Source organism: Argiope bruennichi, chromosome 5 (genome assembly GCF_947563725.1).
Source record: "Argiope bruennichi chromosome 5, qqArgBrue1.1, whole genome shotgun sequence".
Classification (NCBI taxonomy): Eukaryota; Metazoa; Arthropoda; class Arachnida; order Araneae; family Araneidae; genus Argiope; species Argiope bruennichi.
Window position 1 is genome coordinate 52635063 of NC_079155.1, and position 15584 is coordinate 52650646.

General features: G+C 29.2%; 1 protein-coding gene across 1 annotated transcript in view; it reads right to left on the reverse strand.

Moving 5' to 3' along the window:
* LOC129968570 (reversion-inducing cysteine-rich protein with Kazal motifs-like) overlaps positions 1–15584 on the reverse strand; it is a 122018-nt gene that overhangs the window by 9186 nt on the left and 97248 nt on the right. Inside the window, exons 13-19 of the mRNA XM_056082590.1 lie at positions 10587–10724; positions 9532–9717; positions 9324–9437; positions 7578–7659; positions 6410–6499; positions 4510–4571; positions 2499–2623 (exon numbers count right to left, since the gene is read on the reverse strand). Coding sequence (XP_055938565.1) covers positions 2499–2623; positions 4510–4571; positions 6410–6499; positions 7578–7659; positions 9324–9437; positions 9532–9717; positions 10587–10724 — 797 coding nt within the window. The remainder of the gene's footprint in view (positions 1–2498; positions 2624–4509; positions 4572–6409; positions 6500–7577; positions 7660–9323; positions 9438–9531; positions 9718–10586; positions 10725–15584) is intronic.

A 15584-nucleotide genomic window follows, 5' to 3' on the forward strand; every position in this document is an offset into this window, starting at 1 on the left:
CAGGCAATTTCCATAATGAAATTAATAAAATAGATTTATCAATTCGTTACCGAGGAAGTAACAATTATATGAATAAGATGATGATTAATTTTAGAACTTGGATTTGAATTATGAATTATGGAAAACAACTCTATGGTCCTATTCATGAATAATATAAAAAGCTTCAATTTCTTTAATAATTTAACTGGCAGGTAATCGAAGTGCCCGATGAAAACATTTTTTTTTTTTTCATAATCTATGATAAAATCTTAGCCGAAGGATAAAGATTAGTTGGAAAAAATGTGACGTCGTATTCATTTGCCAGATTATTGACTATGCTGCTAAACATAGTTTAAATTATATGCTGAATGAACATTATGACATTTAAATAAAAAGACTGAGAATTTGGACTCGTCGACATCCCTTCGCATTGAATTCTTAGCCAACAGATCAACATTTTTTGACAAAATGCGACATGTCTTATGTTTTATACACATGTCTTGTCGGTTATATTGCAAGAAGTAGTGCAAATTAAAAGCTTGATGCCGGCGTCCTGCCATAGGGGTGGCGCGTCTTCCCCGTGATCTGGGCGTCCCGGGTTCGAGTCCCGGTTTGGGCATGGTTGTTCTTCTGTTGTTCTATCTGTGAGATGTGTGAATGTGCCCTCCTGTAAAAAGGGGTTGTGCAAGCGAATGAGTGATGCGTGAGTAGCAAAGTCGTACTCTTGGCCCTAGTTGGCGCTGCTATAAAAAATAAGAGACGTCCCCCTCAGGCTTAAATCGCTGTCTTCGTAACAGCGGGCTTGTCAGTGGCAAGTGCCATAAGAAACAAACAAACAAATAAACAAAAGCTTGATGAATAACATCTGAATCAAATGTCTGAAAATCTGTGAATATATTCTTCGACATTCAACATATTTAGTTCACAGTCGGCCGTCCAAAAGTTATCGGCAGAATAACTTATATACTTATTATCGGCTGATATCTTATTCACTTGTCGGATATTTTGTCAAATCTAATGCAAATTATAAGCTAAGTGAACGACATTTCAATCAAAAGTCTGAAAATCTGCAGATTTAACACCTTCGGCACTCACCGCATTGAGTTTAGTCGACCGACCAAAAATTGCTAGCAAAATGAGAATACCATCTTGTCATTATCTTATTCACGTGTTACCTTGCCAGTTATATTGCCAAAAGTATTACAAATTATAGCTTAATGAAAGACATTTGAATCAAATGTCTGAAAATCTGCGAACTTAACGTCTTCGACATCCATTGCATTCAGTTCTTAGTCTGGTCTATCAAAAATTGTCCGCAAAATACGGCATATTATTGACCTGATCTACTGCCCTATCGATTATTGACCTACCCCCAATCGATTTTACCAAATATAGCCAAAATACTTGAACCATTGCTAGGATATTTCGATTCTTTACAGTATATTAACTTTAAGGTGGATTTTAAATAATCATATTTGATAATGCTCAACTCTCTACAACCATTATGAAAGGGTGAACACTTTTTCCGACGAAACTCTGAATTTCTCGCCGATGGGGGGGGAGGCAAGAGGCTGCCGACAGGGGGGCAATTGGCCCCCTGCTACCACCGCCTTTGTTTCCACGTTTTAGACCCCAATGAGATTGAAAAACACTTTTTTGGAAAATATCAGTTTGTCTGTCACAAAGATAACACAAAAATGCTTTGATATAGACGGACAATATTCGGTATATGGTCTTTATACCAAGTTTGCAGATTTCTATTAAATTTTGTATAAAATCTATTCAGAGGAAGTTCCTCTATCCGAATAATTCGAATATAAGTTAAAACGATAGTACAAAACGAAGAGCGCTAGATAGGTAAAATTTGGTACACAGATTTAACATATATAGTGTAAGGCATCTGTCACATTTTGAGTCAAATCCAAGTTTGGGTTGACTATCTATCGGTCTGTACTTTCAGAAACATGTAAACGCGGCAATTCAAAAACGCAATGATTTAGATATATGAAATTTGGTATGGGATTTTATAACTACAAGTGCAATTTTATATTACATTTTTTTGTTTCAATAAGTTGTGAAAAACTTATCTAAAATACAAATTCTATTCTTGGATACTATTAACCGCATGCCAAAGATTAATCGTCAAATAACTCGCCAAGGATCACACGACAGGTGCAGTAAAGATGCTAGACTCACATCAAAAGTCAATATTTTGTAACTATTGTACACCAATGCCATGAAAGGCGTTCTCTGGCATGACAAGTCTATTGTAGAGTATGCGAAAAAGTTTTGGACAGACCACTCCAGCTAGTATGAGATAACATTCATGTCAATATAAGAGTGCAAGAATATGGTTGTCGATTTATAAGATTTAATCACGCTTTTAACATATTGAAAACTGTAATTAAATTTTTGATTCAAAATTAAAATAAAATCAGCACAGTAAATTTTTCTCAGAAATACAGCCCAATGAGTCCATTTGTTAAGATGGTTCTGACAGTAGTTAATTTCATGCTTACCAAGCATTTTCCAAAATAAGCCAGAGTTCTTTTCTTTTGCAAAAGCAGGCAGACGTTGGGGTGTTCGTCATTTTCCGTATCACAGACAGGAGAATAGGGTTTATCTTCACAGTTGTCTTTGTTTACTAAAGAGGGAAGAAAAAAAAAGTTAAAATTTACTTTATTATAGATATAAAGACAAACACTCAATCTGCTCCAAAACGTCGTTTTAAATATTTAGTATTATAACAACTTGATTCAGAAACAAAACTAAGAAATACAATGAATCTTTTTTTTTCTCAGTTTCAATTGAAATATTGATTCAATTGAATATATCTGATTAAAACATTATTTTCTGTATTTTAGTTCAATTATAAAAAATCGCGTTTATAAAAATTATTATTATTATTATTTTTAATTTTGTAGTTTAAATGTATTTTATAATTCATTATTATAAATATTAGGCAATTTTAAAATTAATAATTATAAATATTTGGTATTAAATGAAATCATTCGAGTTGAATTCAAATTACTACTTTCTAGAAATATTAAATATAATACAGTTATTGGAACTGTACAGTTCCAAAATTCTAGTACATCGAAAAATGAATGCAGAATCGAAAACAAATCTTCATAAATTTGAAATAAGTCAAGATAACTGAAAGCATGCAAAAACTTGAATAAATATGGACAAAGGCGATTTTAATTCAGAAATCAGAAACTGAAAATTTATTTTTATGAAGATTGTATTAATTATTACTTTTCTTGCAAAATTGCAAGCATTATTGAAAATAGTAAAGATTCAGATTGTTTTAAAGTTGTATATACACTCACAAGTTATTTTTTGAATATATTTTAGTTGTATAATTTCAGGAGAACAACTTTTTAAGAAATTTGGGGGAAATTGTAAGGATATATATACAAATATAAAAGATGTCTCAAAAACTCAAAGCAATTACCGAAGTCAACGATTCACACCAATAAAGATAGAAATAATATCGTTTGCACAGAGAGGATAAAAATTAAATCGATTTCTTTTTTCTTTCTTTTTTTTTTTTCGAAATAAAGATTAACTGGTAGCATTTAACAATATTTATGTTGTTCATACTCTGTCACTGCATTAAGAGTATTTATTGCTGTAAAAAATGCAGGTTCTTCATCTGGTAACTTAAATACTGGATGATTTCGAATTGAGCATTTAGGAATCATTTATTATCTATTTAACCACTTTCTTCACCAACTGTATAATATGCAAGTATAAGCTACGCATAAAGCTATAGGTAGTTTAAACTGTATATTATGTAACAAATTAATTCTGTTTCATGACAAAAAAAAAATATTTTGCTTCATTTCAATCATTTTTGTTCAAACGATATTTCTCCCTTCTCTTTCGTTTGATTTTTAAATTTGACAGTGGTTTCTGAATCCCATTGCATATAAAAAAATAATTTGGTACCAATTTATTTTAAAAGATTTTTGCAAACAAATTTAAGGTGACTGATAAGGTTCAAGATTATTTTTTAGAAAAATATTTTTTAAGTTTTTTATTTGGTATTTTCTAATCAAATACTATATAAAAATAAAAATAAAAATTTCTGTAAATGTCTTATTTTTTAAATTGACTAATTTGAAATAATTCTCAATGAATTCATCCCATAGTATGATAATCTAAAATAAAAAGAAAGAAAGCATAACTTACAAAGATACTTAATTGGAAAGCTACTTAGTGGTAAGCCTATGGGTTTCCAAAATGGAGGGGAAAAAATATTTTTTGCAATTTAAAAATTCAATTCCCGAGCGCTGTTTCTATTTATAATTAGCAAAATGAGTGGAAATATCAAAAATGGCTAATAATTTTCAAGTTTAAATACAATATTTTATATACAAAATATGTTTAAAATTCATTTTGTTTTTAATATAATGCGTAATTTGTTTGCAAATATTATTAGCATCCGAAAATTATTTTTTATGTGCATAATTATTGTTTCAAAAATTTGTGTATATAAATTACTAGGCAGCAAATAGTACGAACCACATATGTATTGGGAGCATTTCTTCTTCAAGCTGAGGCAAACTTGTCTTCGAACAACGCATCTAAAAATAGATAAAACATTTCTTTGTTAGGAAATTAATGTGCTAACATGTTTCTAATTACAATTTTAAGCATCAATTTCATGTATTTTTAAAACTTTAAATTTGAAAAATAAGAAAATTTATATATACATTCCAAATGACAAAAACATTATCATTTTTAATTAGACGAAACAACTGATATTTTTGACTCATCATAACCTCATACGAATTTTGAAATCGCATCCTGGCTTTAACATCACTTTTATTACTGATGCATGATTCCTTTACTTAGGCATGTAAATAAAATTTAAAAAAATAACAATTGTGTTTTCTATGTTTGAAAATATGAAAATTATTTTTTGAACATTTAAAAATCTACTAACACTAACTTAATTTCAAATTCTTTACAAGAATCTATTGTATTCCAGTTTATTTTTGTGTAGTATTGGTCTATCTATTCCAAATAAGAAAAAACAAAATACATGGACCACTTTTCTTACTACAAACTTCATTCATTTTGAATAAGCTAGAAATTTACGGTTTTCGAAATGAAGTAAAATGTACTACACTGAAGAGAACATGATAGATAGAGATAATATATTTTTTTAAGCCACGGATTTTGAAGCGAGTATTCGGAAAAATGCGACAAACAAATGATAACGTTTATTTCACGATTATTTAAAACGTAATATAATTTTGAAGTTAAAAGAAATCCATTTGTTATATTAAATAATTATGGATATGAATTAAAAGACATTCATTTATTGGATTCTTTATTTGTCAAATGAAATTAATTTGTTTTATTTTAGGATTTTCAATGGTGGATTTGGGATGCATCTATTAATTTTGAATAGTAATCAAATGAGGAGCCAGATAGTCGAGTATGTACTCCAAATTTTCACATCATATTAATGAGAGGTCTTTTGACTTACAACGACAAAATTCATGTGTTCCGATTTGTAGATTCCTATTAATGCTAAAATACTGTAAACAGCTGATTTACAGAAGAGAGTTGTAAGTTGTGCATGTTTATATAATATGTGCATGTTTCTGAACATTCTACAACTTTTATTTACTGTCATAAATCTAGATTTATTGATCATCAAAGCAATCCTTACAAGAAATAGTAAATGTGAACTCTTGACCCAAGATTTCAAGAATAGTCTTGTTTATTTGGACATTTTATTTTGAAATTTGCATATGCTTGTGCCACACAATAATCTGTCAAAATTTATATTCCTTAGTCAAAATATGATCAATGATGAAGGCTGTAATATATATGCGATATCTAAATTAGGTACCGACGGGCAGTAAAGGATGTATCACTATTTTGTGGATTTGAAAGAGGAGAGCCACAAAAATAAAACCCTAATCGTTTATTCATGATTTTAAAGATTACGGACACTTTTTAGGAAATGATATTAAAATAACATATGTTTTTGAAAAAGTTAATTATTTTCTAAAAAAAAAAAAGTTGCATTTTCGAAAAATGGAAATCTTGGCCAACTTAATTCAAGACGCTTTTTATAGCAGGTATTCAAATTTGTTATTAATATGTTCACTTCTTACAACAAGTTTTTCAAGATACGGCCCATTTTTGTTTCTCGAAAATAACTGAAATATATATCGCTGAAAACTAATATAATTTCACAAATTATAAATTCAATTTTTTTTAGTTATCCAAAATTTAAGCAATCAGAATACTTTTAACATTTGAAAATTTGATCAATATAAACCAGAAATTAGAGAGAGCAAGATAATATATTTTCTCTCTCTCCTTTTAATATTTCAAGAGAAAACATTATGGAAGCTGTTTTGAAATTCATTTTTTGAATTTTTGAAACAAAATATTTAATTACTTCTTTTTATTCCCACACGTAACATTTTTGCACGGATCCATTTCGAAGCAAGATCCAGGACGAAAATGAGATTCCTTCAATCCTGCGCATCTAAAATTTGAGATACAACAAATAAAATTTGATTATTACAACTAAAATTAAAGAGAAAAACATTAACATCACTTGAATTTGTAAAATTGCTAATTTATCAAATACAACTCAAATTCATAATAGATTAGTAAATCAAATAATACCAAAATATCGTTTCGCTTTAGGGGTAAAGTTGAAAATATTAGACAGCGTTTTTATTTCTGTCTAAAAAGTACAGTTTTTTCACTGATAAATAATTGCGGCGAGAAAAAAATTTCGATGCATATTATTATTATTCGAAATATTTTACAACGATCCCTAATTTAAAAATTTAAAAAATGAAGCATGAATTATAACTAAAATTAGAAAGTTCCATTAAATAATTCATTACTGTTAAAGAAATCTTTTATGTTTTTTTTAAAAATTGCTACTGAATATGACAGTGAAAATAAAAAAAAGTAAGAGTTAAAGGAGAGCCTTTCGGGTATTTTTGCGCTTCTAATACTCGTTTATTTCACACTTCTTGTGGACGCGATCTACATTTGGAGATCTTGTTCAAAACATTCGAATGTGAACTCTTCAAAAAATAGAAATAGACTTATCCAAAATAAAAACCTAGTTAATGTAAGTCCAATTTTAAAAAAAAATTATTTCATCTTTAGAATCACTTGTTGGATATGCATGATTTAATTTTTTATCAATGTTAGGCAAATAAAATTTTTGCAAGCCCTTATAAAGGCTAACGTTATCTTGCGCAACAGTATATTGATACGATCGTTTTAGATTACTTGTAATCTCTCACATCCTTATATGGATGTATGCATGAAAAGATAATACCAAATATTCAATTTTAATTCATATAAAAAATTAAAAAAAGGCATTAAAAGTTCTGATTACTCTTATAATGAGCATTGGACAACAGTAATGGAATTAAATAAGAATAAAATAGTTTCATATAGCCTGAATAAACAGAAATCCTCATTTATTGAATTTGTTTTATCATAAATAAATTGAAAAATACAACAAATTAAACGCAACATGATATTAATTTTAGAAGGTTTAAATAAACATTTTTTTAAAGAATGGAAAAATAAATTACCTCGCAACACAGGGGTTGGTATAAGTCTTTCCATTCAAACCACAGACCGGGGAATAGTATTGGGAGCAAGTACATAAAGGACCTACACAAAGAAGCCGATATATTTTATTATGTACATTAAATTTCAGAAAAAAAAATTCAACATTATTAATTGTTATGAGTTTTGAATGTTTCATTTAAGCTAGAAATTCTTTAATGTTTAAATGAAAAACAATCTTAAAAGGAATTTACTAGTCCAATTCTTCATCATGCAAAACATGTGATTTTTTTTTTTTTCAAATATGGGTTAGTTTGCTGGAGAAAAGATTCAATATTTACTTACTACAATATCTTTTATCTCCGAAGTAAACTACACTTCTTATTATCAGGATTATTTTTTTTAATTGCAAAGATGATATGCACTCAAAATAATAAGACGCTCGTTTAATACTGCGTTATGAACTGGGCATTCAAAGTAAACAAAGAATTAGATGACAAAGATGCACAGGAGGTGTTATTTTAATTTCCAATCTTGAGACAATAATGGATGCAATATGATCTTGCCGACACTCAAGAATAATTTTTCTGGATTTAAACTCGCGTGATTTGAACATTTTCTCAAACTCACAATTTTGTAATAAAATCAATCGGCTCCCGCAGCTACAGTAGTTCGTTATATCGATAAAACATACAATGACGATTTCTAATCACTTTGCATCACAAAGAATCACGGGTTTTGTACGATTCATTACTATTAAATACGCTTATTATTATTTTTATTTCTTTGTAATTCATGGCAATGTTTTTAAAAGTTGCCTGATTTACTTTTATTCTATCTCCTTCTCATATATTTGAAAAGTATGTCCTATTTTCTTTTCTGGCATCCATATTAAATAAATAGTAATTTTGTCTGTTACAAAAGTATTCCGATATTAGTATTGGTAATTGAACATTACAAGATATATCCGTCAGTGATGTTACTATTACATTAATAGTTTTATTATCAAGGCCGATTCTACACTTTTATTTATGTAAATGATCAAAGCTGTATGTATGAAGAAAATAGAAATCTAGTATTCATTTAAATATTTTCTATCTACGCCTTAGAAGCTTATCGTAATTATTAGTATGAAGTTACCAGATGCTAAACTACGTTTATTTTTCCTCTACACGAAATAAATATATATACAAGAATTTTTCGTTTAAATTTATAAGATATGACAACAAAAATTTTTTTATTGTGCTTACACAATAAAATGCTTTGTTAAAAATAAAGATGAACAGATTCAGCGTTATTCGTAATCGAAATATTCTAAGTGATTAAGTGTACAAAGGATAATTTCTCGTGTTAAAACTTATTAGTATTGATCAAAGATTAACCTCAGTGAGTTAGCTGGGGTTCGAGATGCAGGTGACGTGTTTTTCTTGCTAGCGATTTAAACAGAATACATCATCAATTTTACTGATATAATTGTAAGCTTATATTTTTCACTGAGAAGTGCAACATCTCTGAAAGTATCATTATTTTACGCGTTTAAGAAGGCAATCCACATGTAGGTTTGCTCTGGACGAGGCACGGGTGATTCAAGGGCTTACTGTTAATGTCGAAAACGGCACGAGTTATTCGAGCAATCCTTCTGATGCCCATTCACAGAATAAGAATATTTCTAGTTTAATAAGTAACGTCTCGTCTGCTCATGCGGTGTTTTTTTTTGTGTGTGTGTGAATGGGTTTATCAACAATTCAAGAAATATTGGGCATATATACCAGATATTAGTTCCATGTCCGCAAAAGACTCTTTGGGGCAGGTCCTCGCACATCTTAGTTCTCCAGCAAAGCAAAAGCAGATAGTGCAATTGCCAATATATTGTCCTTGATGAGCTGTAAAAGACAACAAAAAGTCAGTCATTAAGCTGATTACATTTTGTCACATGCAATGAGCAATTTCAATTTGACATAAGCAATTGAAACTTACGAATTTCTTTTCCAAGAACTGTGCAGTGGTTCTTGCTGATACAGGGCATGGCTACGCAATTGTCGATCATTCCTTGTTTATTGCAGTAACAAACTGAATTGCAGTGCTTGCCCTTGAACAGCCTTGGTATCTGGGTATACGTTCCAGAAGGCACAACCAGTTGCGATACAGCTCCCATGCGACAACCTGTAGACAATGAATCATAGATGTAAAATGTGTTGTGGAATCTTAAATACTTTTAAATTATAATCTATTTGAATATTACTATTTTAAAATAACATAAAATAATATATTATTTCTTCATAAGCATATATATCTTGCTTATGAATGAATAATATTAAGCAGTTATTTTTTTCCAAGGTTTTTTCAAATTATTATTATTTATCCGAATATTATTTGTTCCATGTTTTGATTAAAAAATGCAGTTCAAAAATCTTTATTTTCTTATGCACAGTTATCATCCAATGTATTTTGGATTGCAATATGAAGAAACTGATATTAGTAGGCATTGAATTTATCAATATTTCAACCGTAAATGTTACTTCTCTGTGGTCATTATCAATAAATTACTTTATATATCAATAGTAATTAAACATTCCAACTACGATAAGATGGTAACCGATAAAACGTTTTAATGTAAGGTGGAATGAATAAAGCTACAAAAGGAGGGCACTAAAGCAACTATTCTTGTTGATTAGATATTAAAGAATTATCATTTATGAAGAGTACAGATGAACGATTATCAATTTATAAGGATATATTAGAAGAAAAGCGTCTATAGAGATCAACTCTAATGGCAAATTTTTCAGTATTAGCCATGAAATCAATATCGGTTACAGATGAGAAATCAAGGGACAAAGATAAGAATTTATAATAAATTATATTAAAATATAAAAATCGGTTTGATAGTTGTTTTTGTTAATGCTGACATTGATGTGATTAATCATAAACTCTGTTCTGGTAAGCTGACAGACATTAATACGATTTTGGAATCTAGATTTGATATAGGAAGGTATGGTGAGGTTGATATGAAGACTACTCATGAAAATGCTTACCTGGTACGCAGACGAAAGGCACACAAGGCTCCCCATAGTCGCAGCTTCTGTTTACTAGGCACACCTCGTTAGTGGCGCAGGTGCTCGCCTTGCAGGGGTGCGTTACATCAGCTGCAGTTTGCGTGTATTTGCTCTCCCCTGAAATAATAATAATAAAAAAGCGTTCACATAATTTCTAACATTCATTTAATTCTGAAAAGTTTAATTTAATTAGGTTAACGTCTCACTTCAAAGATACTAAAGAAATATATAAATATTTCTATAGCATTTGGTTGCTTAGTATATAGTACAGTATTTTAAATATGCTAAAGAAATATCAAAATATTTCTTTGGTATATTTAGTTATGGAACTAAATGTATCCCACTCAATGAAAGGATCCATTTTAAAAGCTTTGCAAACCACACAAACATGAAAACATTTAATCCTCGATAGCAAATATAACGGGTACAATACTTGGTAACGCTTAGAGAATTCCTGCCTCGAATCCTACTTCTTAACCTTACCATCAATATTGGTAACAAAATAGCGCACAGAAATTTTAGTCTTTAAAATTGACATGAAAAAAAATCCTACAGTTTTAAAAAACATAATTCATCCGGTATATCATTTCTAAAACTAAGTTAAGCGTAGTTCTTTTTGATTATAGAATTCTATCGTCACAGGAAAATCACGATTAGCAAATTTAATAACAAATCATTAAATGATTATGATGCACCTGGAATGAATTCTTTTTGATATTAATAATAAATGATATCCGAATATATTCTACAAACTGTCTTACGTGTCCAGACAACCTATTGCAACAAAAGACATATTATACATCAAAAGTAAAACAAACCAGTCGCAATTCCCTTCCATTTACCTTATTAAAAACAAATTTGTTAACGCATGTGTTAATACTATTCTATTGTCGCACAAGAGACTGATAAACAAATACAATATCCAGAATAAAGAATATTAAAAAGAAAAAGAATACTTCTAAATGTGAAATAGCTGTTTTTGTAACTTCGCCACGTGCCATGCTTTGAATATACAGACACTAATCCACGTCCTCAGAATAAAAATACGATGCACGCACTACCTAATTGCACATCTGAAGAGAAAATTGTGTAAATTATCTCGTCACAATGATGCAGCCAAGCGTGGCGTCCAACACTAATATATTCACCATTGGGCAGTTAACGGAGTAATTGCGAGTGGTTAAAATAAGGATGCCAAACTCATAACCTGGCGACAACGGAAATGAATGCGATAAGCCAGATTCATGGTTCAGTTAATCAGACTGAATAAACCATCAATCTAAGAAAATCACTTTCTGCGAATGACAGTAATAAAACGTGTGTCTGTTAGTTGATTATTCTCATTTGCGGAGTGTATATTCAAATTAGATGTGAATACATATATGTGTGATGACAATGTAACAGCATTTTTAAATGATTGAAGCTACATCCAGTGAGAGATACATATTAAAAAATAATTTTTTTTTTGTACCTTGACTACGTGTGAAGATCTTTAAGATATATACTTTAGATACATGAATATGGAAGAAGTAAATATGAATTGTTTATGATAATAACAACTGTTGTGGTAAAAAATTGATGTATGAATTACAACTAAAGTACATGTTTAATTCAATGCAGAAGAAATATAGGTCAAATTCAAATATAAATGTAGTATAGAATTTTGACTCAGTGAAAGGATTGACTTGTGAACCTTTTTAGCAAATTTTTCAACATTAGCAGACAAATATAATTTTAAAAACTCTCTTGTTTAAAATATTTAAATGTTTTACCAAACAGTTACATCGTTTTTTAAAATTTCAGTCATTATTAACAAGTGTTTCATTTCGATGTCTCAGTTACGTATGCTAATATATATTTATAGTCGTGATAAATTTTTCATCCAAAAATTTGGTTATGGAATGTTTTTGGATCGAAAAGGTGTAACGAGAATTACAAGTTTAACCCCTTCGCATACAAAGCTAAGTCTAATTCATACAATGAATTGCTGAAATTTTTAGTATTTAAATCTAAAATAAAGATTTAGATAAAATTAAGAATATAAAAATCATTAGGACATACTTAAAAAAATCAGATATTTCCACTGAATTTTTATATGATTAAAAATTTCTCTCTCTCTCTCTACAAATTATAAAGACAAATGTGTATGTAACTCTGTAAGTTCTAGCGTTCTACATGTCAGAGCATTTTATCTACAGATGTCAGACTTAGAATACACATATCTTAGTGCGATTTCTTTCAAAATTTCAATTAAAATATTAATTAAAAATTAAAGAGCTCTCTTTTTTTCTGCAATGAAATACTGAAAATATTCCAGTATAAAAATGATTTTTATACAATATTAAAATTCAAAAAATTATTTCTTCAATTAAAACGAATTTACTTGTAGTAAAATTCTTTACTCTAATTTTATTTAATTTTTAAAGATCTTTTCAAATATATTTTACAATAATATTTGCATTATTGTGAATGAAACCTAAATCGTTTTTATTGTTGGTTCTAGTATTTCACCTTTGGTTTTCTTTACAGTGTCGATTATCAAGATTTGAATATTTGGCTTATTTTTCCATATGTTTTCATTAAAATGTTTAAAATTGTATTTTGTCTATAGTTAAGATCTAATTTCAGAATCAAGAAATGGACATAATTTTTTTAAGTGGGCATTTTTTTTCCCAACAATATTGCATACTTTTGTTAGGATGTATAAAGATTTAAACAAAAAATTAGGGAAATGCATACTACAACGAACAGAGCAGTATAAGTTTTTTTTTTAATAATAGAGAAACGTTTATTAAAATTTAATTTAAAAATATTTTGATGAGGAAGCCACTAAGACCAAATTACATACAATATCTAATCGATATGTTCAGCCAATCATTAATCCGTGCCTAGTTAATAAAACAGAAAAATGGTGTATGTGTGTATGTGTGTGTCTGTGCGTGCGTGCTTGCTTGCGCGCGCGCGCGCGCGCGTGTGTGTGTGTGTGTGTGTGTGTGCACTCTTCAGGCTAGACTGTTTGTTCCAAAGCTACCAAACATGGCGCATACATATTTTGAAAAGAAAGAATGTGCACTTAAAAGTGATTTTTCGGGATTTCACTTTTAAAATTAATTCATTAAAATTTAAGTGATATCATGACATTTTCGATAACTTTTCAAAATATTACAGCCAAAAAAAAATAATGATAATAATTTTTTGATCATCTTAAAATTAAAAAAAATTTACCTTTTCAAAGGTACCACTTTTTGTTGCAGTATAAATTTTTCCTACTTTTTATTAATTTTGAAAAAACTATTGTAAGCATTTTTTACAACAATGTATTTCATTGTTGAAGTGAAGCTCTAATGATTTTTATTGTTGCTAGAAATATTTCACCCTAGCTTTTTTTTTCCATTGTTGATGATCATGATATGAAGATTATTTTGCTTATTTTGCCATGTTGAGTTGGTTTTAGCAAAAGATATATTTTGAAAAAATCTTTAAAATTTTGCTGTACTGGTAATTAAAGTTTAACTTCAGAATCAAAAACTGAAGTTTTTTTTTTTTTTCCAAGTGGTGAAGGTTTTCAAAGTGCGCACATTTCTAAATACTACTGTTTCATAACAAGAGAATGCAAACAGAAAATTAGATAAATGTGTAGCACAATGAATAGATCAGTGTAAGATTTCTAAAATAGCGAAAATGATCTATTTATCAAAATTTGGAATTGAAAAATATTTTGCTGAGAAAGCCATTAAGCGGTGCACAAATATGTAATACAAAAAAAATAAGCTTAATATACATAAAATATTTAATTGAAATTTTTAGGAACCATAAATTCTGGCAAATCAATTGATTTCCAAAAACAACTAACAACAAATAAATGTATGAAATAGGATGTGCTATCCACTTAGAAGGCTAAATAAGTAGGTCAAGTAGTTCAAGTATTGTTACGATTATTAAAAAGAAAATAATAAAACCCTTTCTTCCTGTTATTTCGACTTCAGTGTACAGATTTTTACAGAAATAATCACTTTGGTGCAATGTGGCTAAAAAAAATGAATAGAAAGAGAATAATTTAAAATACGTGATGACTATGAAATGAAGCGAAGTGTTTGGAAGCCCATTATAAATATCTCTTCGGTCAATACAGCTACTTAATTTTATCTACGTACTAATCGATTTATTCAAAAGGAATTATGGTGTATGCAAAAAAAAAAAAAAAAAGTTCAAAATTTTGTCACTATTTGCAACATGGTTGTGAATATGCTGTTGGCCAAGTCAGTTAGCAGTAAACATTACAGAAATCACAATTTCAATTACAAATTATATTTTAATATCAGAGATAGATTTAGAAATCAATGATTTCATACTGCTTACATATTCGCATTGCAATTGAAACTGTGATAGTTCAAAATGCACAAACAGACATCACTTTTCAAATTTTTCTAAATTATGCAACAGTTTAAGGACAAAGAGAAATCCCACATTTGCTTGCAGGTGGCCACTATTTTCTACAATTATATCTAATATATAAAAATGAATTTTTGTTTGTTCGTACCTTATGTGCTACCATACCCTTCAACTGACTGTGATGAAACTTTGCCAACTTATTGCTTGCACCTTGCTCGAAGGTTATATTTTAAAATTGACAAATGACAAAAGACAAACAGTAAATGGCAAACGGCGCATGTCATTCGGAGTTAATCTCACATATATCAAACAAAATAAAATTATTATGAATGATTCTAATTCAATATGAGTGAAATGAAATCGAAAATATTTAATGCAAGCGCTAATTTTTTTCTTCTCATTAATGAATAGTCATCTACACAGGAAGTTGTCCTTCAGCGTGCATCATATTTTGTCTGCGGCAAGAGCACATATTATTCAGAGTTTATCTCACACAGTATATAAAATAGAATTATTATTATCGATGCCGATCAAGGTAAGTTATATATAATGGAAATTTTCCAGTGCAAACAGTAATTTTACTAT